This window comes from Sceloporus occidentalis, unplaced genomic scaffold (genome assembly GCF_023333645.1).
Source record: "Sceloporus occidentalis isolate IW3139 unplaced genomic scaffold, rSceOcc1.0.p SCAF_97, whole genome shotgun sequence".
In the NCBI taxonomy this organism is placed as follows: Eukaryota; Metazoa; Chordata; class Lepidosauria; order Squamata; family Phrynosomatidae; genus Sceloporus; species Sceloporus occidentalis.
Window position 1 is genome coordinate 2,347,501 of NW_028317077.1, and position 27,087 is coordinate 2,374,587.

Here is a 27,087-nt window from a genome sequence, read left to right on the forward strand (position 1 = left end):
GGTTTATGGCGTAGATACACAGACCTTAAGAAACGTGACGGCAAGTAAGAAACATTCGGATATATTTTTGCTGACTATTATCCTTAGGATTTCTTAAACCCAACAACTAAAATGATCTAAAAGTATTACCAAGCGTATCTTCCCATTGGTCCTACAGTACGCCTTCCACGAAATAATTCTATTCTGCACTCAGCAGAGAAGTGGTTAACATTCGCTGTAAAAAGCTGCTTAGCTGTTCGGTTTAATAGTTAATGCCGTCTGGAATATGTTCAAATTTCTTTTATTTTCAGGACGTGGAGCTTTTAGCCCCGTGAACTATGTGGAATGTCCGCCCCCTAGAGTCCATGCGCGGAACTGCATCAACTCGATGGTAGGACCAAGAAGTAATCACTGGGGTGGATCGGTACATGGAACACGGAGAAACAATGTAGATATCACACCAGAGACAATGTATCAGAGGGTGTGAAAACACAATGTTAGGAAGGGCAGAATTACGTCACACTATAGAGAGGGCAACCAAGGCTACAACATATGTGGCCATAAGAAAAATCCCAGCGTACCCTAAAGTAATACGCCACCAGCTCTATAACCCGGGGTCTAATACAGTGCCAAATGTGATAATATGGATTATTTTATAAGCGTTTATTCCTCACCCCGTTCCCTCTAGATTGTAAACTTGTGAGCCGGGTCCTATCTTCCTAATGTATGTTGTATTATTATTATTATTATAGTCTCATCATCCCCTTAAATGCGTAAATTGTTTATATATATACTCTATATGCTCTATATAAATAAAAGGTAATAATAATTATAATAATAATTAATTATAAGAAATTCCTGTAATTTTGCTGCAGCCTCACTCCCCCATATTGCTCCAGAGATGCCCCTCAGTATAAAACCCTTGATAGTTTTTTTGTTAGCGTCATATTGTTATATTATTATATTATATATATTACATATTTATATATATATATATACTATGTAATATTGTTATATTGTAATAATGTTAGCGTAATAATAGCGTAACAATAATGGAGGTTTTTTTATATCCTTGAACAAGCTTTTTTTCTATAAAACAGATATGTCACTTTTCTCAACAAGTGACAAATGTCCTCCGCTGTACGAGGCACAGCAAGCAAAATAAGAACGAAGAAACTAATAAGAACTAAGAAACGAAGACACAAGGTACGTCACATTTTGATTCCTTACGATGGTTTCGTGGGTTCCCTCATTTTATATATACCGGCTGTTTTGGACGCAGCTTTTGAGCACAGCATAGGACTGGAATTACCCGAGCCTGAGGCCTACAGCTCTAACTCAGAGCCTTTAAACCCATCAATAAATGTTTAACTATACTTTGTATCTTTGAATTATTTCTATGTTTTCTTTTAGAAATAACCCAGAATTTATAGTTCTGCAGCGTTGAAACGTTCCATTCCGTCTTTTTCACCATGAGCCATGAAATGGCCTGCCATAGCAACAGGGGCATAACTAAAAAAATTACCCCGGGCCCCCCAACTTCAACAACTGATCTGTGCCCTCTTCCCCCCCCCCCACTTTCAACATACAACTTATGTAAACACACTTACTCATACTTACTAACACATTCTCAGTCTCACTCCACTTACACATCCAAGCTCACACACACACACACACAATTATGCATCCATGCTCACACACACACACAATTACACATCCATGCTCACACACACACACACACACACACACACAGGTACACATCCATGCACACAGGTACAAATCCATGCTCACACACAATTACACATCCATGCTCACACACACAGGTACACATCCATGCTCATACACACAAAAGTACACACCCATCCTCACACACACAGGTACACATCCATGCTCACACTCACAAGTATACACCCATGCTCACACACAAGTACACATCCATGCTCAAACACACAAGTATTTGCAGTAAAGCAGGGCAACCCAACACATCTACTGTGGGGACACTGTGTGTGTAACGCCTGGCTGGGGCACGTGGCAGCTGGCGTTCCAGATGTTGCCAAACCGAATCCAAAATGGTAGAGCTAAAAAATCATGGAGATGACGTAAACCAGACTTATTTAGAACAGAAGAACGTATAAAATGCAGGAATTCTGGGAAGCCACCTGTAGATACATGGCCATTATGGGTATAGCACTACCTTATCCAAGGGTCAGCTTTTATTCTGTGGGGGCTACTGAAACCAGCATCACGATTAGTCCTCGGCTGCATCATTGGGTCAAAAGGGTCTGTTGCCCGGGTCCAACTTGTAGAAATCCATAAGTGCAGAGAGCATATCCCTGAAACATAGCTCGCGATATACGTTCCTGCAAAACCATAGTCATGCCGGTTCCTTTAAATCTGGTTTAAAGGTCCTGTTCCGGGCAAACAAAATATGAATGGCCTGTTTAGTATTTTAAGCAAATAAACGTTAGCAGATCTGGCATTTTGTTCTTTGCTCTGGAGGTTTAATTAAAAACATTTTTCCGCTTCTATGGCAATAGGGGAGGAAGTTGTAACCTGAATTGTTTTAGCACACTGCGCATGGCACATAGCCCTAGAGACCGTTTAGGATGGGGCAGCACTCATATAGAGTACAACAGAAAATATCAGAGGTCATTTTATATTTTATTGTAAAAAAAATTAAAAAAAAGCTTGAATATTTCCGTTATTTTTCTGGCTGGGGATGGTCTGGAATTTATCGTTCTTCCTCCAAATTGTTTTATTTTTTTGGCTTGTTGTTGATTATTACTTATTTCCTCAATCATTGATTTGTTGACTGAGCGTTTTTTAAGCACATATAATATTTAAGTGTATTTCTACGGACATAATTAATTGTTTTTATTGACTTATTGCTCTATGAGCTACAATGAACTTTTGGTCTTTCCGCTAAACTGGGAGCTGGACCTTCATAAATCACAGTTAAAGGCACATTCCACAACCTACATTCGTATTTTTTTTCTTATCGCACATTGGGGTCCATTTTGTGTGAGAGAGGGCATATTTTGGCTTATTTTTCTTGATCATGAAACATCAGCTCATATATGTAAGTTCAGGTGCTACTGCGTGTGCTTAAGAAGGAACGTTGGACAACATTGGTGGCCGGTGATGTCTGACGCCCCTTGTGTGCATTTGCAGCCTCTGTACATGGTGACATCACAGGCTATGAGGAACATGCGTAGATGGATATTACTGTTAAAGCTCCAGGTAAAAATGAAAATTTTAAAAGGACTTAATTAGAAGATTATAACTTAACGCTTTAATATGAGGATATTTCTTGAACATCTCCCTGACTCAACAGGTCCAGCTCAGGCCTTTTTGCAGGACAACTGGAGATGGCCCTTGATGATGGTTTTATTCAATTTTGTTGTAATAAACTTCCTTTATCTGCAGACTTGGAGGCGGCCATTGCTGTCGGTCATGTGATATTTTGGGTTGCTTTCCTGCTCAAACACCACACTTAGCTGATGCTTTATGGCAATGCTAAGGAATTCAGTTCCTCCATAAACTTTCCTTAGTCGGATTGTCCAGCTGGGTGGTTTCGATAAAGCCATTCTATTGTTTGTCTATTGGGCTACAACACATAAAAACGGCTAACATGCCGCTGTCTGAAAACATATTACGAATAAAAAGAAAGTTAAAAAGATACCATTAATGGTGTCATTTTAACTATACCTTTCTCCTGTATTCTCAACGGCTAACTCGGTACAAAACCGTTTTATCAGAATAAAAAGAAAGAAAATCCGATACTAGTGATATTTGTTTTAGTTTGAGTTCCCCTTTAAGTTTTCTACTTTACCTCTTCTTGTCCTTGATGGAGAAACGGCCCCTGGGGCTTTGCGTATGAAATAACTCTCCTCTTTGGTACAATTACTCACAATTAAAAAGCAAGAGTTTTTGAGCAGGTTAATTAACATCGTTAGGAGACTTTATTCATTTATAATGGATAATCATGGTAACCAGAACAGGACTGATGGATTGTGTGTGCGTTGTGCATTATTCATGCTAGGATGGAAGCTTAATGAATTGCCAGCAGATAGACTATTCTCGCTCCTAACACTTAACATTGTAGCCCAAGTACAAGGACGTGATGTGACGTATTCAAGGTTAGAAGAAGTGGATCCTGCTGAAGGTTATAAGCTGCAAACCAATCAAACTGCAGGTCTTTGATAGTATTCCCCGTTTTAACTCAATTTGTTCCAGCACCATATGTCGTGAGACAAATATATGTAGTGAACATTATATATATATAATATATATTGTATACATATATATATATATACATTAACAGGAATGGAGCTGCCAGCATGCTGATGAGTTGTGAGATCAGCCGGCCAGCATGCCGGGGGAAAAACCAGATACCTGCTAATGTGCAGGGTGCCGGCCACTACTAATCACAAATGGCTTACGTGACAAATACATTTTACTTTCGAACCTAGATCTAAAGTCATATAAATGTTCTATAATGTATGAAATATAATATATGAGGGAATACATTAAAATTAAAAAAGTATACACTATGAGCAGCTTTTACTGGCAATAAAATATAGGTAGTTTAAAAAAGTTTGATTATTTTTAAATGGTTTGTTTTGTGATGCTGGATCCTATTTATAGAGCGTATTTACCACTTAATAAAACTTAAAGAGGAAGTCTCATGGAAAAAAAAATATTTTTTTCTTGCAGCATAAATCTGGTTCTATCTTATTATGATGCAATAAACATCCTTTATGTGCAGACCTGAGGCCACCGTTGCAGTCAGTGATGTGATATTTTGGGAGACTTTCCCTGTTCAAACAGGGAAATGCTTTCTGGCAATGCTAATGAAGTCCCTTCCTCCATAGACTTTCATTAATCACAGTGTCCAGGTAGGAAACTAAGACAGAGCCATTCCATTGATTGCCACAGACAGTATGAGGAGGAGTCAGGGTGTCTAGTGCAGTAATGACGTACCTAAGGCATGCGTGCTCCAACTGGAATGCCGAAGACCTTTTCTTCTTTGAGATATGGGGAAAAAAGGGGTAAACATAATACAAACTGCTGCATTTATCCCTCAATAGAATTATATATACATACAGTACATATCTTGCCAAAATAACCGGTGTCTGCCATGGTCTGTGATGTATGTAAGTGTGTATGCATGTACCGTATGTGTGTGTATGTATGTATGTGTGTGTGTGTATGGATGTGTGCGTGAGCATATGATGGGTTTTATTTCCCCTGAAAGACGGAAACAGTGCTTCACCAGGGGGTCTGCAACTTTTTCATGCAGAAAATTGGGCCCAAAATCTGTGAAATTGGTCTAGTACATTGGGCTAAGATACCAGAGAGAACAAAACATTTTTTAAACATATATTCAAAATATTTTAGAAAACTTGGTTTTAATCCGGCACAATAAAAAATCGGCGGGTGTCCCCTTTAAACCTAACTCTTAAGAACTCGGTAAGATTCCTGATAACGGCTTCCATCAACTTCAGGAGCCCATGAGAGAGTTAAGAGCCGCTGAATGACCCTCGAGTTAAGTTACCAAGCTGGCGAAACACACAGGCTATATTTTCATTGTCCGAGCTCAGCGTTAAGATGCGATGAACTTTAAATAAGGTATTGTGGCTCCCATCATGCGTGGTTCCATTTAACCGGAAAATCATGAGAATCCTCTAAACACATTGCAAAAAAGTAAAACAGCAGTCATATATTTTATTATCAAATAAGGCAATTCACAGCCGATTTTACCCAAATTTGCATTTTTAAAAACCATTGATCCAATGTTTTTTTTTTTAACGTCTATATGATACGCTCCCTGTTGTTGAATTCAGCAAAAAGAAAGACAAAACAATATTTTCCTTAATATTTACACTCGCTGGTTATATACGGTACGAAAACCAAATGGCGTCCGAGTCTCTATACACATGAAATCGTTAAATGGAGTGTGACATGAAATCTTGCTAATGGATCGGCCGAAGCAACATCCCAGCCCTACTCTTGAAAATAATCAATCACAGCCTTGATTTTTAAACATAAAAAGTAATTTGCTGAGCTGCAGTTAATAGGTAGTCGAGTTAATTAAAAGCTGTAGGTCGGATATAAAATGAGATTGTCGGCGGCGATTGAGGAGGGACCGTTTCAAAGACCGGCGTCCCTCCGCTGAGAATGTAGCCATCCCGAGCTTTCATCTCCGCCGTTATTTATTTTCCGGAGTAGATAATCTTTTTGTAATTCATAATTGATCACCTGGAAAACGGCTTCATAGATATGTCAATACCCTGCAGAATTCTCCGATGCATATAATTGTTTTGCGCAATGGCTAATCCATGCATTTCATAACTGAGCTAATTAAATACCGCTGGACATTCAACGAGGGCCGTTTAGAAATGCAGACTGCGCCTTCCGCGTTCAGCCAGCTCATTCATTAAATGATCTGCTGCTGACGAGCCTGAACTATTCATTTATGGGCTACTCAACCCACGGGGAGATGGTTACCCTGCCATAAAAGAGATTAATGCAGCTCCATAAATTGTAACACTTCTTAGTTATCCATTACAGAGTATTAAAGATAAACTATCGCTAAAAGCTTCACGTAATCAGGCGGTGCCGACTTGGGTAATGGGTTCTTTTGCTCCATATAGATGCTACTTTATTAAGAAACCTGGAGCTCCCCGTGGCTGGGCGTATAAAATTATATTCTTGTCCTTCAGCAATATGTTTTTGACTTTCTGATGAGTTATAATAGAATGGTTGATCAGCTCTCATCTGCTTAAAGTATCAGGTAATGATCTGTGGATTCAACCAACCTTTGGAAGCCATCAGGCAACACCAGTGAAGCCATACTGGAAGATGATGAACGACAAATACCGGAATTCTCGCCCTCTGATGACCATCCTATTGAGGAACCCAGAAAAGTTGTGTGGGCTCCTGATTGTCCTCTAAGACGAGCTACCATCCCGGGGGTTACAAGATCATCTATTGCCTACTTGTATCTTGCACTTGGAGGTTTACTCAGGTTCCAAAACACTTTTAGAGTGGTTAGTCCACCTGGAAGATACAATTTTTTCAAATGCAGAGCTAATATGTGAAGAATGAATTTGTGTGAAAGCCAAGTGCATCAAAATTACTGAAAAATGTAACGCCTCCAAAGGGAATCACCAAAAGCCAAGAATCGGGGGCGCAATGACAAACATTTCTGGGATTCAGATGGAGAATCCTGGAAATAATGGAATGGAACACCATAGTTATGAAGGAAGTCTCGAGAAAAAATGTCTCAGAAGGGATATGATTGCACTATAGAAATATATACGTTGGCAATAGCAGTGGCTCTGTGATGAACTGTTCATTAATACGACTGCGAAAGGAGCGACGCGTCATTCATTCAGACTCAAAATAAGGAATTTTCACCTAAAAGCAGCAAAAAGGGTTATTTGCGGTAAGAGCAGTAAAGATGTGGAATTCGCTACCCACAGAGCTCGTTCTATCAGATTCAATAGATGCCCTTCAATATGGGCTGGGTGATTCGGGCTGGAAATATGAATTTGCAGGCTTTGATTTGTGTGCTAGCATTTCTTTTGTTCATGTCCATGTATCTGTTTTTCCCCTTTAAGCATGTTTATCCCACCTCAACACCATTCAACCTGAAAAGCACCTCCACACCACCCCCAAAGCCACGTACTCAATAGTACTTCTGCAAAATCATTAAATCTTATGTTGCAAATCAATTTGAAACACATAGGTTTATTTTACCATAAAACAGTAATTACAATACATAGTCAAGGCAGATTGGATCAATGGCATTTTTTGCGCATTAGCCCATTATAAGCATTGGTGCAGAAGCACTAACAATATGGCTTTGTTCGATAAATACGGACATTCTCATCATTTTTAAATCTGTATAATGGAGTTATATCTGGAAACCCATTTCTATACCCCAAACCCCTGACTTCTTTTAAAAACAAAATTTTACGAACACCCACCATTCACTATAATGTTCACACGCACTTCAAACACTGAAATGGAAGGCATTGCAAAGAGTCACAAGAAAGCAGAAACATTGTATTAGTTTGAGTTTTTGACCGAAAATTGTGAAGATAGCATTATTCCATTATTAATGGTGGCATCAGAGGCTCTCCTACATGGATCATACAGAAAAACCAAACTCACGGATGAAGAAGACATGACTACAAGGACCATACATGTAGACTTTGTGATGCCCCTTCCAGGCCACTTTATCCAAAACACAATGGCATGTATTCTAGATGTTATCTTGGTCGCAGATGACCAAAGACTTGATTATTTGACACGGTATTCAGTGTAAAAAAAAAAGTATACTGGTTTCATGTGAATAATGAAGAGAATGGTATACTTTCTTTGGAATGTTTATCTGCCAGACTCTTGGGCAGAGCCAAAATTGACAAGCACTTGGAAGAAGTGACCGCACCGGTGAATTGTGTCTGCATAAGGTATATTTAACATTAGGATTTATTTTTTCCATCAAGAGTTAACTATGGCTCATAGAGGGAAAGCTCAGCCAGACTTTCAGGAGGAATTCAATGGGGTTTTAACTGCGCCGTCACGAAGGGTCAATGATTAGATGACATCTTGACTCACGCCTCGGTGAAGGAAGTCAATGACTGCAGTGAGGTCTTTCAAGAGTCGCGCTCCAAGGTCCTTCCGTGAAGGTCAGCGGGACTTCAACTCGCGAGCATGAAAGCAGTTCAGACTCGGCACGTTCACCTGGAGCTTCCATGCTCTGAAACCCATCCTTAAAATACAAACATGGACCTGGAACCTACTTTATTAAAGAGTCCTCAGCATAATGTGCCATTGGGAAAAATGGATATATAATAAGCAACAACATTAACATTGTCACAGGAATGATTCCTTATACATTCTCATGGGTTTGCACATAGTAGAAATGCACTAAAGGCTAAAGTAGAGTAAGCACATATGTAAAAAAAAACGTGCGTATGTTCAGAACCATAATGACAGCGGCATAATTTGGTTTGAGCCGGGCCCTCCTCACCTGTTTCTGTAAGTGAAATTGTTAAGTTATATACTACCTGTTATGTCCTGTCTACCCATTGTACAGCGCTATGGAATACGATGGCGCTACGATGCAGTAGAATGTTTTCTCGACATGTAACCAAAGAAGAATTAACAGAACATTAGTCTGCGTTATAGTAGGGCTGCAACAACTAATCGATAAAATCGATAATAATCGATAATGAAAATCGTTGCGATTTTTATCGATTATAAAATGAGGGTTTTTTCAGAGCAAAAATACCCCTCATTATATAATCCGTTTAGTCTGACTCACAGCAGCAGCTCCTGCTTACCAGTCCCTCCCTGTAATCACTGTGACAACTGGCCCCGCCCCCTTCCTTCTCCCAGAAGGCCAGAACCACATGGCTGTGACACTCATCTAACTGTAAGTATAAAATTAATATTTGGGCTGCTGAAAGTTAGGGGAGGTGGGGGTTAATTTAGGGGCAGTTATGGTTAATGGGGTGTTTAGGGTTAATTTAGGGGCAGTTATGGTTAATGGGGTGTTTAGGGGCAGCTATGGTTAATGGGGTGTTTAAGGTTAGTTTAGGGGCAGCTATGGTTAATGGGGTGTTTAGGGTTAATTTAGAGGCAGTTATGGTTAATGGGGTGTTTAGGGTTAATTTAGGGGCAGCTATGGTTAATGGGGTGTTTAGGGTTAATATAGGAGCAGCTGTGGTTAATGGGGTGTTTGGGGTTAATTTGAGGCAGTTGTGGCTAATGGGGTGTTTAGGGTTAATTTAGGGGCTGTTGTGGTTGATGGGGGTCTTTAGGGTTAATTTAGGGGATGCTGTGGTTAATGGTGTGTTTAGGGTTAATTTAGGGTAGTTGTGTTTGATGCGGTATTTAGAGTTAATTTAGGGGTAGTTATGGTTAATGGGGTGTTTAGGGTTAATTTAATGATGAGGACTGAGGGTTAATTTAATTAATTTAATAAAGTTAACTTAAGGTGCAGTTAGAGGTAAAGGGGGACAGAATAAAGGGAATCTAAATCCTGGGGGCAGTGATGATTAACCCAGTACTTATTTATAAACGTATGGTGTCAGTGTGCTGTGAACAGGTATGTGACTCTGAGGGGACTATGAGATATCTGGGGGGGTATAAGGCATATCTGGGGAGGATGGAGTGACATATCTGGGGGTATAAGGCATATACGATATATAAGGCATATGTGGGGAGGGCAGTGTGGCATGTCTGGGGAGGATGGAGTGGTGTATCAGGGGGTATAAGGCGTATCAGGCACAGTGGCATATGTGGGAGGCAGCGTGGAGTGGAATATGCGGGAGGCAGCGTGGAGCGGTATATGTGGGAGGCAGCGTGGAGTGGAATATGCGGGAGGCAGCGTGGAGCGGTATATGTGGGAGGCAGCGTGGAGCGGTATATGTGGGAGGCAGCGTGGAGTGGAATATGCGGGAGGCAGCGTGGAGCGGTATATGTGGGAGGCAGCGTGGAGTGGTATATGTGAGAGGCAGCGTGGAGTGGCATATGTGGGAGGCAGGGTGGAGTGGTATATGTGGGAGGCAGCGTGGAGTGGAATATGTGGGAGGCAGCGTGGAGTGGAATATGCGGGAGGCAGCGTGGAGCGGTATATGTGGGAGGCAGCGTGGAGCGGTATATGTGGGAGGCAGCGTGGAGCGGTATATGTGGGAGGCAGCGTGGAGTGGTATATGTGAGAGGCAGCGTGGAGTGGCATATGTGGGAGGCAGGGTGGAGTGGTATATGTGGGAGGCAGCGTGGAGTGGAATATGTGGGAGGCAGCGTGGAGTGGTATATGTGGGAGGCAGCGTGGCATATGTGGGAGGCAGCATGGAGTGGCATGTCTGGGAGGCAGCGTGGCATGTCTGGGAGGCAGCGTGGCAAGCCTGGGCTCAAATGTGCATTAATTGGGGGGGCTGGTTGGGAAATAAAGACAAGAAATGCATTTTATCAAAGTTTTTTTATTCTGCTGTTTGTATTTAACATCATTTGTTTATTAAATTATTTTAAATAAATGAAAAATGTACATTCATTTTTTTTATCCGATTAATCGATTAATCGAAAAAATAATCGGCCAACTAATCGATTATGAAAATAATCGTTAGTTGCAGCTATTACGTTATAGTAATTGTTACTGCAGCAAAGGCCGTTTCAAAATAAACCAACCTTTAGGGGACCAGGAGAAATGTTTAAAAAAAAAATAAAAATTAGAAAAATAAATGAATATAGATTTTGAACCTCATGATTGATTTAGAAATGTGCAGAATTATGCTCTATAATATTTGCCAATATTAGCACTGAATGTCACATAACGACAGTGAGCTTCAGCATAAAGAATAGCTTGGCTGGCCCTGTATACGGCTTATTTAAATATGATATTTCTTGAAAGTCACTTTGTTGATTGCACTATGCAGAGAAACCTTTATCGTGTACAGTGAACCCCGAGAGCTGAAACCCCAACTCTCCTGCAAGCTAATCTGAACTGCAAACCTAGGTACATGCGCGGTATACATACTATTATACACATATATTGGCTGAATTCCTAGTAGTTACATTATTCATTCACGAAAACGTACAGAATAAAATGAATGAGATGCGATTGGAGGAATTGTCAACTTACACCTCCCATTTTACTTAAATATTAGTTTTCACCCTGGGATCGCTCATTGGACTCATTGGTGAGCTCCTGTCCTTGGGTCAACGTCATTTTCCTGGTGATGGGACAGGGAATTGACAGAGACGTCTTGCATTTAAATCACTGTATGCCGACTATTCATCAGCTTATTACGCACACCCTTTCATTGACGGGAACGTAGCCGTACAGACATCACGGTTGCAGAAGACCACCCCGTTGGGTCAGTTTTTTGTTTTTTTTTATCCTTGAGATGCCAACAAACAAGTTCTAAAACATCACATAAACCGCGGTCGCAATGAAGTTTTTCATTTAAATCCGTGTAACGGAAACATGCATTCTCGCTTCTCACCGAGCGTTCAGCTGGGGATCCGCTTTGTGGACAGAATTTTGTTCCCATTTTGTTTTGTCTCCTTTTTCTCCGCACATAGGGTCCGGATCCATAACCTGCGGCTCTTCCAACAGATTATGGTTTTGGTGAAATGTTACTACTGCCTCTTCGTTACAAACTTTTTATTGCAATATAATATTAGTCAACATGGCTTTCAGGGTTACTTGCAGCACAAGAAGTCATAAGAACTGCTTCCAACCATACCATTGTATCAAAAGAACAATAATTACTGCCAACAAGTGGCACCAAAGCTGCATTAGGTGGTAGAGCATTTAAGCTGCTAAAGCACACGCTAAAGTGACATATAATATGTAATATAATATATATATATATATATTATATACACACACACGTGCGTGTGTGCGCGCATATATTCACAATTATATGGAGGATTGAATCTAAAACGTGTATCTATTAAAGTAGTTTGTAGTTAAACTAAACGCTGCGGATTTGTGTGGGTTCTGTTATTGTATTGTACTAAATTCCGCTAATTTGAAGTAACGCTCAGCTTTTTATGCCAAACCCCAAAGTTCAGAGAGGGAAATAAGTAAAGTGAATAAGCCAGTGTGCAGGATAAAATGTATATCTGTATAAGCCTGGATATAACTTTATATAGTGACGCATATTACATAGTAAACAGTTAGTTCCATCCCTTTCCAGTATACTGTATAGTCCTATATTACACTTACATTAAGAATTATAGATATTAGCAGTAAAAAAAAGAGAAAATGAAAGACCATTCTTAGCATAACCATACTTTTTCATGTGAAGTACACGAAAAATACTTAAAATGAGACAAATAGTAAATGCCCCATTCATTTAAACGTCAGAATTCTGCCATCGTTTTAGTGGAAGAACAGAGCGTGGACTTCCCTTCATTCATTTTTAAACTATGCACCCATAGACATTTAAAGATTAAAAAATCCTATGAATGCGAGTGCCAAGTTGACAACAGTTCCAGCATCAAGTTTCCTATTTAAAAACTTTCTACTGGATTTTTTTCTTCATGCCGTTCCTATTTTTTTTTTTTATGGGAGTTATCAGAAAAAGTAGACTTGGGGTGATCTAAGCTTTACTCCATTTGGGTAAATACTTCACCCTAAAAGTTTATGTATTGTCTGGAGTGTAGCAACAGCACCCCAAAATCACACACACCTATAGCAAATACAGCACTGGCGCCGATCTGGTCGCAAGGACAAAGTTGTGTCTCTTGGGTCCGCACGCGAGTGCTTTCAGCCCGGGACATAGCGCAGCTTGGTTGGGAAGAACAACAAGTGCAATCTGGATATAAAAAAAAAAAAAAAAATAAAAAAAAAATATATTATATATATATATATATATATATATATATATATATAAAAAAAAATTAAACTTAAATAATGGCAAGTTGCCACTTTCAATTATTGTACACAAGTAACAAATTCAACTTCTTGCCCTGTGTTCTCACAGTTTGAATTAAATGGATTTTTAACACAGAATGTTAACCACTTAATGTCATCGCGAACAATTAGTATAAAACAAAACAAATACAAATACAGGTTTTTTTCCCTTAAGAAAGGCTTTCGGTTTATTTTTTTAGAACGATATGTGAAATAAGGCTCTTGGAAGAACACCGTGGGACTGCCTTCTTATTAACAAATTGGGTCATCAGTTTGAAATGTACAGACAGACAGACAGACAGACAGACAATCTCGTTATGGCAGAATGCGAATTAAAAAAAATAATTATTCAAGTGCTTCCCCCAAATGGAACACAAAAAAACCAAAACGTTTATAAAACAAAACAATCTATTACAGGACTATTACATGCAAAGTATTATTAAAAGACAACTGCAATTAATCCTGCTTGGGGGAGAAAATAAAATAAAAAACCTCACAATTCCGCAGTATGGACATAAATTCCCTCTTTTACTGTAAAAATTCACAAAGGTTGATTGGTGAAAAAAGACTTTGCTTCTCCGCACACCGGATTTACACACATCGGGCAACGTAGAGTTAACTGTTTTGAGCAGACTTCTTTGGATTTTATATGGGATAGAACAAGGTCTGCGAGAGCCTGCATAGAAAAAAAAAAAAAAGAAATTATAAAAGGAGGATTAAATAGACTCAAAATACCAATATTTGTAAAGATTGTCTCAACCTGAAAAAGTACAGAGAAAGATCAAACTACCACAGAAAACGCAAACCCAAACTCCTCTGTCATTGATTGGTTGTTTCGCTCTGATCAGTTTTAAACCCAGAACAATATTGATGGGATTTTAACCTCTTAGTGACCAGGTTGCCGTTTGAAGCATTGTACAGAAACCCCCTGATACTATATAGATCGTAAGCTCACCAGAACAGAGCCCTCTTCTCCTCCTGTACCGGTATCTTATTGTCAATTTTTAATTGTCTTTGTTAAATATTTTCATTGCCCCCCTTTTGTTACAGCTCTACGGCATCTGCGTGCGCTATATAAACAAAACTATCTTTTAGGTCATAGCGGAAAAAATTTTTATATGTATATTTAGAATTAACAAATTCTGTAATTGAGAATAAATTAAAAAGAGGACAAGGAAAGAAGAGAAAGAACACATATTAGTGCCTTGCAAAAAAGATAAAAAGTATCCTGAACTCTTGCCAGTTTTCTCATAGTTTTTACATAATATCAGATTATTATTATTATGCAAATTTTGTTCTGGATCAAAAGTTGTAGCATTATGCAGTGTCTGAATATTTAAGTTTGCCAAGATGTGGTATGTAATATACACATATTATATATATATATATATATATATATATATATACACACACACACACACACACTCTGTGAAATTGCCTGGAAGTAAAGGGGTTAAACCACAGACTACCCTGCCGATACGGATAGGTGTGCGGTCCCCCAGCGCTGTTTATTCTTAGCTAGACTTCTGTTTACTTAAAAAGAATAGATTTTCCCGTTGTTGCGGTGGTTGGAAGACTTGGGAGCCGATAAACACGGCGTTCGCAGTCAATAACATTCAAGCAAGTTTCACGATACGGATACCTTGGAGAACAATGGATTTCCATTAAGGGATTCGGCTCTTCTGATGTTTTCCACTCCGCACTAAAAAAAAAACAGAGATGAGAATAAAACACTTTCTCCTCAATGGGCTTAGAAACACAGAATTTATTTAGATAACTTAGTAAAAAGCTTATAAACAATATAATAAACACAGATAAAGCGTTCTTAAGGTTTGGTTCAGATCTCTGATCTAGTTGTTCTAAAAGCAGTGTTACCTCTAAGGTGAGTAGCCCAAGCTGCGCCTAGGAAGGACGGCTTGTGCGAGGTCGGACCGAGCAGTAATTGTGCTTGGAGACCGCCAGGTCCGCGAGGGGAAGAACGACTTGTTACTTATAAGCTCGGCTCTTGAAACTGCAGGGGAACCTTTGGATAAATTTTATTCTGAAGCTGAGGTTTGCTTCAGAATGATACAGAGTGCGTATGATTGCATTGAGAGAATTTTAGGATAAAGCAAAAAGCATGATGGACGCTGGAATACTTTACTGGGGGTGGTAGATAAGTTGAACAGCCATCTAGCAGAAGCGGTAGGGGCTAATACAATGAGGGAACTTAAACATGCATGGGATCGGCATACTGCTCCTGAATCTAAGACTAGATGAGGCCAAATGGGTCTGATCCGTCATTCTATGTATGCAGAGCGGCCTTCTCAGGTGCGAACCCCAACTGTTGCTATTAAAGTTCAGACTTTTGAGAGTTGTCACTATTTAGCTCTCTACAGAACGCGAACGTCACAGCCCAAGGTGTTCTCCATCCCGGAGACGTCCTTCTGATCCGCGGTGTCAATGCTCGGCGGCACAATAAGGCCGGACGTTTTTAAAGCCGAAGTTCAGCAGGGTAACCCGTTTCTCTGCACAGAATTACCGTAACGATCCGATAGCCGGCTGTTACTTTGTGTCTGAAGGCGAACAAGAGGCCACTGAATAAAGAACGCTCTCCCCAACCACACAAGAGAAAGACCGAGAGAAGACCGATGTGTCCTCTCCAGGCTCCATAAGGCGACAGCTCTAGTACAGAATCAGGAGGCCCGAAGCCCACCATGCACAGCAATCATCAATCGGTGCCACAAAATGACTAAAGGAGCTTTGTCAGTGTGGCAGCTTTAAAGGGTTAACTACTTTAGAATGGGCCCTGTTCCAAACCCCAAAATGGGAATTCAAGGGTATTGATTGGCCATTTCACATATACACGTAAAAATAACTGATATAGATCAGGATTATACAACTCCGGCCCAAGGGCCGCAAACAGGCCAGGAATCCTGTATATCCCTGCCTGAAAACCAAGCAGTTAATTTATTTAGGACCACACGCCAGCTGGGATATCTGCAAACGGTGGTCATTCTGCGGAGATTTGCAGCCCTGTACTACAAACGAACAACCGTAAATGCAACAATTTCCAAAGCCCTTCCTGAAACTTGGCAAACCGCCGTTATGCTGATCATAGAGCAGAAAGTCACAGTCATGATGGGGTTAATTCACTAAACCAAGAGTGGTTTCAAGGCCCCAAATTTACTATACGTCGTAAAAAAGGAATTTGTTTCTGCAAGAAGGGTTAAGCTGGCCCTGCGTAATGTATAGTGCTATGAGCACAGTGACTTTCGAGTCTTAACCCCTTAAGGACAATGGGGGCTCCCTAAACCCATTGAAAACAATGCATTTTGAGCCCGTACATGTACGGGCTTTGTCATTCAGGGGTTAAAAATGCTTCATACGGGGCTATCCAAAGCTATTCTTGTAGCAGATGCTGGGGTTGACCCTTCATATTGTAAAGTGATATTCTGCAAACTCCCTCCTTGGTGAATAAACCCTTTGGATTTGGTAACCGTGTGACCCGGCACTCTGGAGGAAGCCAACCAGATCTCGACTTACTGCCTTCTCACACATCCCTATAATATTATGTAATTATACATACATACATACATACATACATAGTCAATAATGAAAGATCCCTGTGATATGTTCGCAGAGGGAGGCGACGCATTCACTCCTACCTGCTGTGTGAGTTTCCTGCCACTAGAGGGCACTGACGGTGCAACTCCAGCTCTTTAACAGAAAACTCACACTAACACCCCCTACTAACACTCTAAAGGGTTAATAAACCATGAAATACAAATGAATACAGGGTAAGCGTGATATTTATGAACGATTGCAACATAAACAGGATTATATGGAAAAGATTTCATGAACTTCAAGGGACAGTTTAATGTCCCCGACACCCCTACTATAGAATAATGTAGATTAAAGCACTCTGGTTAACCCTAACCGTTTTAATTATTTTAATATATGCATCTTTCCAAAATGATGGAAAAAAAAAAAAAAAGCTCTTACTGAAAACAGAAGTTGCGGCCCAGCTGCAAAGCTACCTCCTTTCTCATTGATTCAAACATTTCTTGCCACCGATTGGTAGCTTGAAGCAGCCAATCGCTGGCAGAAAAGCACTTCCATTTAAATAAATGGGGGGCTTTACACATGTGCCCGGGGGTCTAAATAGTCCACGGCATGCAGCTTTTTTGTTTGGCTGAATGTCACAGGGTGCCACAGAACATACGGCTGAATGTATGAATTACCCACATCTCCCAGAGAAGAGGCGTAGGACAAGAAGGTGATAATTTCACATTACCTCATTTGCTAACACCTGAGCGTACTCTATATCCAGCTCATAGAGCGTTTCTATGTGATCGCTAGTGAACGCGATGGGAACCAACAGAAGATTCTTCTTTCCTCTTTTGCAGAGGCCTTCAATCGCGTCACTGGTTTGGGGTCCGAGCCAAGCCATGGGACCCACCTGTGATGAACATAAGGACATTCATGCATGGACTTTTTGCCATCCTGTTATGTTTTAACCACATATATAATCAGCAAAAACTATACAAGAATAGAATAATAGATTTATTATAAAAATAAAAGTTAACTGCAGCAACAGACACCTATACAAGAACAAATTAAATAATAATACTTAATACTAATATAATAAATAATAAAACTCCAGAAACAAATGTTTTTTCCTTATAATAAATAAAAAAAAATTCACCCAGCCCAGTGGCAGAAATAAAAATGACCTTTTTGCTTGAAATTTTACACAGGGTTAATCATAGACTTTATTATTGGGCATTAATTAAAGTTTTATCATTTTATTATTAGCATTTTTAATTGACAATGCATCTATTTTTTTTTATTTTTTTTTTTATTATTTTTTTTTTTACAGACCTTGGACTGCCACACCAGTCTGTAAGGATTACAAAAGCCAAGTTTCTCCATCACTTTGTGCACCGTAGCACCAACTTCTTGCGGATACGGATCCCCGCGGTTAACAACCTGAAAAAGAGTAGGAGATTTAAAAGAGACCAGCCCCAGATCGCGGTTGGTTGAGCAGATCTAGTTGGTTATGAACCATATGAACAGCAGCAACAGAAGAACGGAGAATACATAAGGCTGCTCTAAGCCACTGGTGGGACCCGAGTGAAACGTTCAATAGCGGGTCACCACGTCTCTCGTCCCAACCGTCATAAGGATCTCATGGGGTTTTAGTCAGTGAACGGTGGTAGGCAAGACCACCCTAGATCTTGAGGACCAGGCTTTGTGAAGGGCCCATTTCAGAGAGTATCTCCTGTGAGAAGCCCTGTGTTATGTATAGTTAAGGCTCTGCGGATTTCTCATTAAAAGTGGATTATTGTGTCCCTCTTGGTCTTGTTTCTGGAGTCCACTTTCTTTTTAAAGCAGAAAAGGAAGGTTTATATGGGTGATAGGGTAGTTGTGAGGTCCAAAGTAGTCGGTTTCTTTCATACATACAGTATTAGACCTGCTTGTCTTAACTGCGAAGATAACCAAGCAATAAAATCTAAAAAGAACCGTAAATGATGAGCTTAACGAGTACTTACGGTCATGGGCAGGGAGTGGGCAGAGAACAGAATGACCACGTCTCCCCTTTTATCTGCTGGAAACATGTTTAATTCCTTCTGGATGTGATCCGCAAAACACTGAAAAGATGAATTCATAAAATAGACTGTGAGGGGTTCAAAAAATAGTTTGTTTTTAAAATATATAATAGGTTTTTTATATATATATAAAATCTATAAAAAAATCCACAGTATGCCCTAAAAAAAACAACAAAACAAAAACCAAAAAAAAAAACCCAAAAACTTTCCTTATTCAAAGAACCAGGAGTATATTTACACAAATCCGAATCAACATTATTTTTATTTTCATTTTTAAATTGAATTGATTTTTATTTTATGGAGCTCAGATATATGAAGAAATGACCGCGTATGAAAAATGTACTTTATTAAAAGACAAGAAGGTTTTTTTTGTTTTTTTTTTTACCTGGATGAGCAACGGGTGTGTTGGCCACCGATCAATAACGCTCCACTTCATCTTGGGTTGAACTCCTTTTGAATTGTAATAGCGGTAAATTGCATTTATACTGCTTCCTGGGAGACGTAAAAAAAGCCATTTAACATCGTAGTAAAGGTGCTGTTCCACTAAGATAAATCCGTAATCACACTCTCTAGTAGGGCTGAAACAACGAATCGATAAAATCGATAATAATAGATAACGGAAATCATTGTCGACGATTTCCGTTATCGATTAATCGAGTGATCGATTCGTTGTTGGAGCACTCGGCTCCTTTTACTTAACTCCGCGAGCGTTCCCCGCTTCCGCTACACGCTCTGCACTCTCCGCCTTCTTTTAGTTGCGTGTGGCTCCGTTCGCACAGAGCGATTCGCGGGGGTGGGGGTGGGGTTTCAGGGGATGCAGGGCAGAGTGGGGGTGGGGGGGCAGGCCAGGGTAGGAGACTGAGTGCAGGGCAGAGTGGGGGTGTGAGTGTGGGGGCAGGGCAGGAGACTGGGTGCAGGGCAGAGTGGGGGTGGGGGTGCAGGGCAGAGTTGGAGACTGGGTGCAGGGCAGAGTGTGAGTGTGGGTGCAGGGCAGAGTGGGTGCAGGGCAGAGTGGGTGCAGGGTGTGAGTGTGGGTGCAGGGTGTGAGTGTGGGTGCAGGGTGTGAGTGTGGGGGCAGGGCAGAATGTGGGGGCAGGGCTGGGTGCAGGGCAGAGTTGGAGACTGGGTGCAGGGGCACAGTGCAAAGTGCTGGGTGCAAAGTGCCAGGGCTGGGTGCAAAGTGCCAGGGCTGGGTGCAAAGTGCTGAGTGCAAAGTGCCAGGGGTGGGGCAAAGTGCTGAGTGCAAAGTGCCAGGGGTGGGGCAAAGTGCTGGGTGCAAAGTGCCAGGGCTGGGTGCAAAGTGCCAGGGCTGGGTGCAAAGTGCCAGGGCTGGGTGCAAAGTGCTGAGTGCAAAGTGCCAGGGGTGGGGCAAAGTGCTGAGTGCAAAGTGCCAGGGGTGGGGCAAAGTGCTGGGTGCAAAGTGCCAGGGCTGGGTGCAAAGTGCCAGGGCTGGGGCAAAGTTTCTTGAACAGTAATAGTCCACCTCTTTTCAGAATGTTTGGGGTTATTTTGTTTCATAAATATTGTGTTTGGGTTTTTGTACTTTGAAAATATTGTTTTTTTATTACATCATAACAAAATAAGAATGTTAATGTAAATTTTAAGTTGTTTTTTAACATCCAGTTCATTAAATGATTTTAAATAAACAAAAAATTTGCATATTGTTTTTTTTATCCGATTAATCGAAAAAATAATCGGCCAACTAATCGATTATTAAAATAATCGTTAGTTGCAGCCCTACTCTCTAGCACGCAAAAGCAAAGAAACCAGAGCGGATGGGTCATTGCGTCCTTTTCTCTTGGGTTCAATGACACGCAAACGTCCCAGAAAAAACATTTAAGATTCTATTTTAACATTTCTACAGCAATAACAAGGTATTTCTGTGAAAGGTTAGGGGCGTCCAAATGCACCAGGGATGCCATTTGGAATGTTGCATTTAGATAACAAAAGTGTTCGATTTATCACGGTAGGTGGGACTGCACCTTTAATGAAGAGCAAGTGTGCGGAAGGGATTTTTTCATACAAAAAAATAAATGGAAAAGCTTGTGGTACTGACCGGTGGTGGAGCAGCTGTATTGAGGGTATTGTGTAAAGGCGATGGCCCGCTCCACACCATCGTTTTCCATTTCTTCAATAGCCGCTTCTGTAAGCGGATTCACATACCGGAAGCCGATGTAATACTTATGTGGTGCTGCCAATGGGATTAAATAATAAGAATAATAATATTAATAAAAAACATCATAAGCGAAAAAAAAAACCCAAAAAAAAAACAAACCAGCCAGTTGTGTTAAAAGTTACGGAAAGAAAATGAGCTGGTTTGCTAAAGATTTCACATTTTGTGGCCAACTAAAAGGCATTAGACTGCAAGCTTTTGAGACTACTTGGGTCTCATGGAATATAGTCTTATATAAACTTGGTATAATGCAATCCAGTAAGCCAATAAAAAGACATCGTCCTTATTTTAATTTATCGATTTATAGAACGCCCCGATATTCCGCTGCAATGTACAATAATAGCAGTTACAGTACGGTATTAGCATCTGCAGGAATGTACAGTTTTGGAAAAGCTAATTTCATTAATTATATTAATGAACAATAAAGTTATCAATATTTTTTTTCATGACCAAAAAAATAAAAATAAAAACAGCCTAATTTTAAAAAGTAAAAATAAATAAAAGTAATCTCTTTAATGAAGTGCTGCCGGGACATGGATTGGCCTTCATGTCGCTCTTACGCTCCTATCTTATCCGTACAGAACGGATCCCTCCCATGCAGCGGACCTCAGTCCGTCTCCAAAAACCCCGCCTGACTTATCTCTGTCTGCAGCTTTAAAGATCAAAAGGAATTTTTGCTTGAAACCTGCTTTCTGTTTTATGTGTTAAAATAGAAGTTATTGCCCGTTACTATCTATTCGTAGTGATCTACTTTCCTGGAGAGTCTGCTTCAGTCCCTTTTTCTGAGTTGCCATCTCCAATGGTTCGGACCACCAGCTTCTCATATACACACATTTAACGTATCCTGGATTTTACCCGTTCTCTGGAATTCCCTACCCTATCCTGTTCTATCTTGAAATGCTCACTAATAAGCTTGCGAGCAGGGCTCTCTCCACCAAATGTATCGGTTTGTCTTAGTCTGTCAATTCTTGTCTTGTCATATCCCTTGAATTTATGTATTGTATTAAGCGCTGCGTAAACTGTTGGCGCTATATAAATAAAAGATAATAATAATAATAATAATAAATAAAAACCCCACCTGTTCAGAGGAGCTTACACTCTAAAATACAACTTGTGGGTATTAGGAGGATAAAGAAAGAATCAGGCCACATTGCACTCTCTACCATCAAATCACCCTCGCCCAAGCAGTCCCTCTCCATCCCCTCAACCTCCTAATAGATTCTAAGCTTGAAAGAGCAGGACCTCCATCTGACCCTAGCAGGCAAACACATCCCCTGCTTGCACACATGTGGAATAGTCACTACCAGCCAGCTTCAGCACGGACTCGCATGAGAGTCCCACGGGGTACGACGAGACCCCCACGCAGGAGAACTTTCCCACATAACTATTATTCTATTCTTCATTTCATCTAAAGGCAGACATTTGATTAAAACACACGCGGTGTGCATACCTGTGGAAGGAGAAAGTTCGTCCAGCAGCCTGACCATGCCTTCTCCTTGCTGGGCCGTCCACTTTTTAATGGGAGATCCTCCGCCTATTTTGTTATATTGTTCTTGGATTTTTGGGGTACGCCGTTTGGCAATGAAAGGTCCAAGTTTACTGCAAAAAAAGACATATTTGGTGAACATTGTGTGGATTTTACATTAACCTTTGGATTTTAACTTATCCAGCCTTATATTTTCTGCTCTGACACCAAACCGGAGGCACCGCCAGAGCAAAATATAAAAATATTATTTTATTTCCCCGGAAACCACTTTGGAATCGGTCCGTCTCCCCAAGCAGGTCTATCGGCTTAAAACCCGATGCACTGGTAAAATGGCAGCACGATCTTTGGTATTTATATGGGGAAAAAATGCCCAAAAAATAATCTGGGCACTGCCCAGGGAAGGCTACCCCTCATCTGGTGAGCGGCTTCAAGACAGGCATGGCTAGCTGTACATAGGATGGGGCTATCTGCAGATTAGCCTTAATTTGGTGTGGATTAGGATGCTCCAATGTCAGAAGAAAGTGACCTGGAGATCCAGGGAAGCAGCAGCTCACCAGGAGACTCCGGGTCAAACCAGGGGAGGTCCCAGGACTACAAATTAATTACCGCTGTAAAAACATTACATACAAATAAGGAAAATAATAGTATTTAGGCTCATCAGTTGAGGGAATGAGGTTTGATGCCCCGAGTTGGGGAGACCACCAGTGAAGATGGATTAATGGATCATCTGCTTTGACGTATCACACCGTCACCGTGTCCGGCTCAACCGCAGAACACACCGAGCCAAGCCGCACGCGGCTGCGACTAAGTGCGGACGCTCGTACCTTTGAGCCGGAAGAGTCATGAGGTCTTTATCCAAAAACAGCCTGAGAAGAAAATCATGGACGTCCTCCAGCGTCTCAGGGCCTCCCATGTTTAACATAAGGATGCCAGTTTTGGGTTTCCTGTAGAAGATGAAACCGTTTCAGGTTAAAATGATCCTAAAAAAAATCACGTGTGTATAATTATTAATGGATTTATACGGCACCATGATAGTCCATTGTGTCACATAACTTGGACTCACTGAAACAAAAAAAAGGCAAGGAGGGGGCCTGTGCAAAGGAGCTTACAATCTTACGATCATTTTTTGAGATAACGGATGTTGGGACAAAAAATGTGTTTAAAAGGGATAATAAACACTCGAGATCAACAGCTCAAGGAAGCAAATTAAAATAAAACATTTCTTTCCCTCCAAGTCACTTCATTTCGCAACTTCCTTTGGTTTCGTGACAAAATATTATGTGTCTATACCTAGATCTATTTTTCTACCTACACAAACGGAAAGCGATTCTTTATTTCGGGTTCCCCTCCGCCTTGTAAATTCCTCCATAGTTTATTTCAAATCTGTTTAAATCAAAGCCTAATTAGAATGAAAATACATCCCGTTAATGAGCTCATAGAGATGCCGTTCCACACACAGAAAATATGAATTGCGCTCAATACGTTAAGCCAGTTTACCTCATCAAATCTGACATTTCTTTCCTTCCTTTGAAGGTTTAACCCCTTCTTTACGGAGGGTGTTTTGCGCCCAAAAACCTGAGACTTTTCCAGCACTTTACCCTATTCTTCCGCAACCACGATTCTTTTGAATTTTTCGTGCACAAACACAGATTATAGATTGTTTTTTTTCCCCCCCAAAAAACAGCTTTCTTATGATATCATTGTTAGATTATAGGCCAACATTTAGTATAAATTATACATTAAAAATACTTTTTTGTATTTCGTATGTGTTTTTATATTATTTTACTATGAAAATTGACCCCCAACCAGTTCAGTTGACAAAAGCACATTTGTCTCATTTGGGACTGTTTAGCAGCCTAATGTATATTTTATTATTATTATTATTATTATTTTTTGGAAAGATTTTTTTCAGTTTGACGGTCATCTTATCTAACTATAGATCTCCGGTGCCATGATAGGTTATTGGGACATGAAGGGGTTAATCATATCAGAACATACAAAGAAATTTAAAGGAGGGTTTCACAGTTTTACAGTCACATTACGGTCTGCAGCCGCGCAAGCTCGTAAACGTCTCAATACACTGCAGTGAACCCGGGGAGATTATTTATTGATTTTTTTATAGCACCATCATATTCCACAGCGCTGTACAACAGGTAATCAGAACATAACAAGTACTGCATACCATAACCATTTGGACCTACAGAAACGAAAGGTGAGGAGGGCCTTGCGCACGGGAGCTTACAATCGAGAATTTACAAAAAATACATAAATAATAACTCGTGTAGTCAGGTGTTCCCACCATAAAAAAACAAAAACAAAAAAGAGTAGGTGGAAAGCCCTTCAGAGGCAGAGAATTTGTCCCCTCTCCGGATTAAGAGAGATCAGGACACGCAGACCCCTACACGCCGGACCCCCACGGGGAGACGTACCTCTTATCAGGATGCATGTTGGGCTGTGCTGTAGCGGCTGCGGCGTTCGCAATCCATCGCTGTGTCGCGTTACTCTCCGCTTTCATCACTACAAAGAAAACAAAAGTCACAACACGGAAGATAAAACACACAGACGTAGAACGTGACGGCAGATCAGACCCGACTACTCTGCCTATTATTCCTGCTGTAAAGACTCCGACCGGAACCGGCCGTTGGTCTCGTCTTAGATTCCCTTACCCTTATTACCTTCTACCACGTCTCAAGGGAGGCTGTTCCACTTATCTACCACCCTTTCAGTAAAGTATTAGTTTATTATTTCACCTTAAGGGTTATTCATAGAAACACACAGGCACGTTTTCATCCTGTCAGTCCCGGTCTCTGTGTAACAGGACAGGTGCCTGAATATTACACAAAGTGTTACCCAATGAGTAAGAGATTTTGGGCGTTCCGCCAGAGGAGGAGGAATAATGTTTCTAATTCCGCATCAAATTACGATAATGTTTAATTCAGCAGAACAGGTGGAAAAGAGTTAATTTAACCCTTCCAGAGCTGGAACCAGCTGGCTGGTGGCGGATCCAGCGAACAGAAAGCAATACGTGAGAACCTGTTTAACAGACAGCACCATCAATACAGAAAGCTTTAAATCCATTGGCCGCCTAACACAGATCCAAGAGTTTGGGGCCAAAATTGGACAGCAAAGACCACAGTAACCCTTTCAGTGCCAGAGCAGTCCCAATGTCTACATTCTGCTCCAGCGCAGAGATGGTTAAATTCTATAAATGCGGCCGGGGCACCTCTATGCAATGGCGCAGCACACTTTAGGGACTGGGGGATGTTGATGGGTTATGGGGGGGGTCATGAGAGTGATGAGTGAAGGCCAAGGGGGTGCAGCATTTAAAACATAGCATTACAGTACAATATAAAAGTCTGCTGAGGATTTATCAGCACGGATATGAAAGTGTTAATATGCAGATAGCTATTTATCATCTGGTCTGCAGCAGAGTGACCCCAGCCTCAGGGGGCAAATAAATGGGGTAACAGCAGAGTGGAGGGCAGATCAGCTCCATGCCTGTCACAGCACACAGCACACAGCACACAGCACACAGCACACAGCACACAGCACACAGCACACAGCACACAGCACACAGCACACAGCACACAGCACACAGCACACAGCAGCACTTACGGAGGGCCGGCAGCCGGCGTGCAGCTCTGAGCGCAGCCATGTTGGTGTTTAGTATAAACCTTCCGTTAGACTTCCGCAGCCCAGCGAACAGAGTTCCCCCGGCACAGATCACACGATCCCGGATCAGCAGCCTCACACTAGCAGACTTCTTAGTGCATAACACACAGATAAATGCGTGGGCTGCACTGTAAGCAGGAACCTCCCACTTGGGGGGCGTTCCCTCACGTACCACCCTGCCCACTCCCCCGCTGTTACATATCACTTCATGTCATACATACAAATACAGGGGCGGTACTGGGGAATGTACCCTCCCATAGGGCGGTCCATTTTTTAATAACCCGCCCACTCTCCGCTCTTACATATCACGACATACATATTAATACAGAGGCGGGGTGGGCCCGGGGAGTAATATCCCGCCCAGTTTCTGCCCTTGCATAACACTGAGAAGTGTGGGCGGTACTGAGTCTGCTGTGGGCGGGGGAAGAGAGAGGAGCCACACCTACTCCCTGCTCTTACATGTTACTGGGTGACACAGGTATCCATACATGTGCTGTGCATCCACCTGGGCTGCCCGCCTGCTACGCAACTCCCAGGATGCTCAGCCAAAAATGCATGTGCTGCTCAAGAGCAGTGGTTTGGGACAGACGCAACCATGTTACACAGGGGCAGATCTCCTAAGAGCTGGGAATGGTTTCGGCCCGTCTGGTCTGCTCATTATTCCTGCTGTAAAGACCTTAATCAGTCGTTGGTCTCGATTTAGGAGCCGTATGCCAATCCCATGCCTGTTTAAATTCCCTCACTA

General features: G+C 41.2%; 1 protein-coding gene across 1 annotated transcript; it reads right to left on the reverse strand.

The window, feature by feature from the left end:
• Positions 1 to 13,961: 13,961 nt before the first annotated feature.
• Positions 13,962 to 26,325, reverse strand: LOC149284227 (ferrochelatase, mitochondrial). Its single transcript, XM_089497014.1, has 11 exons — positions 26,286 to 26,325; positions 25,100 to 25,187; positions 23,495 to 23,614; positions 22,635 to 22,783; positions 21,068 to 21,202; positions 19,397 to 19,503; positions 18,955 to 19,053; positions 18,284 to 18,391; positions 17,697 to 17,861; positions 15,063 to 15,122; positions 13,962 to 14,096 (listed from the first exon to the last, which is right to left on the reverse strand). The coding sequence occupies exons 1-11, from the start codon at positions 26,323 to 26,325 to the stop codon at positions 13,962 to 13,964; spliced, it is 1,206 nt and encodes a 401-aa protein (XP_089353140.1).
• Positions 26,326 to 27,087: the final 762 nt, after the last annotated feature.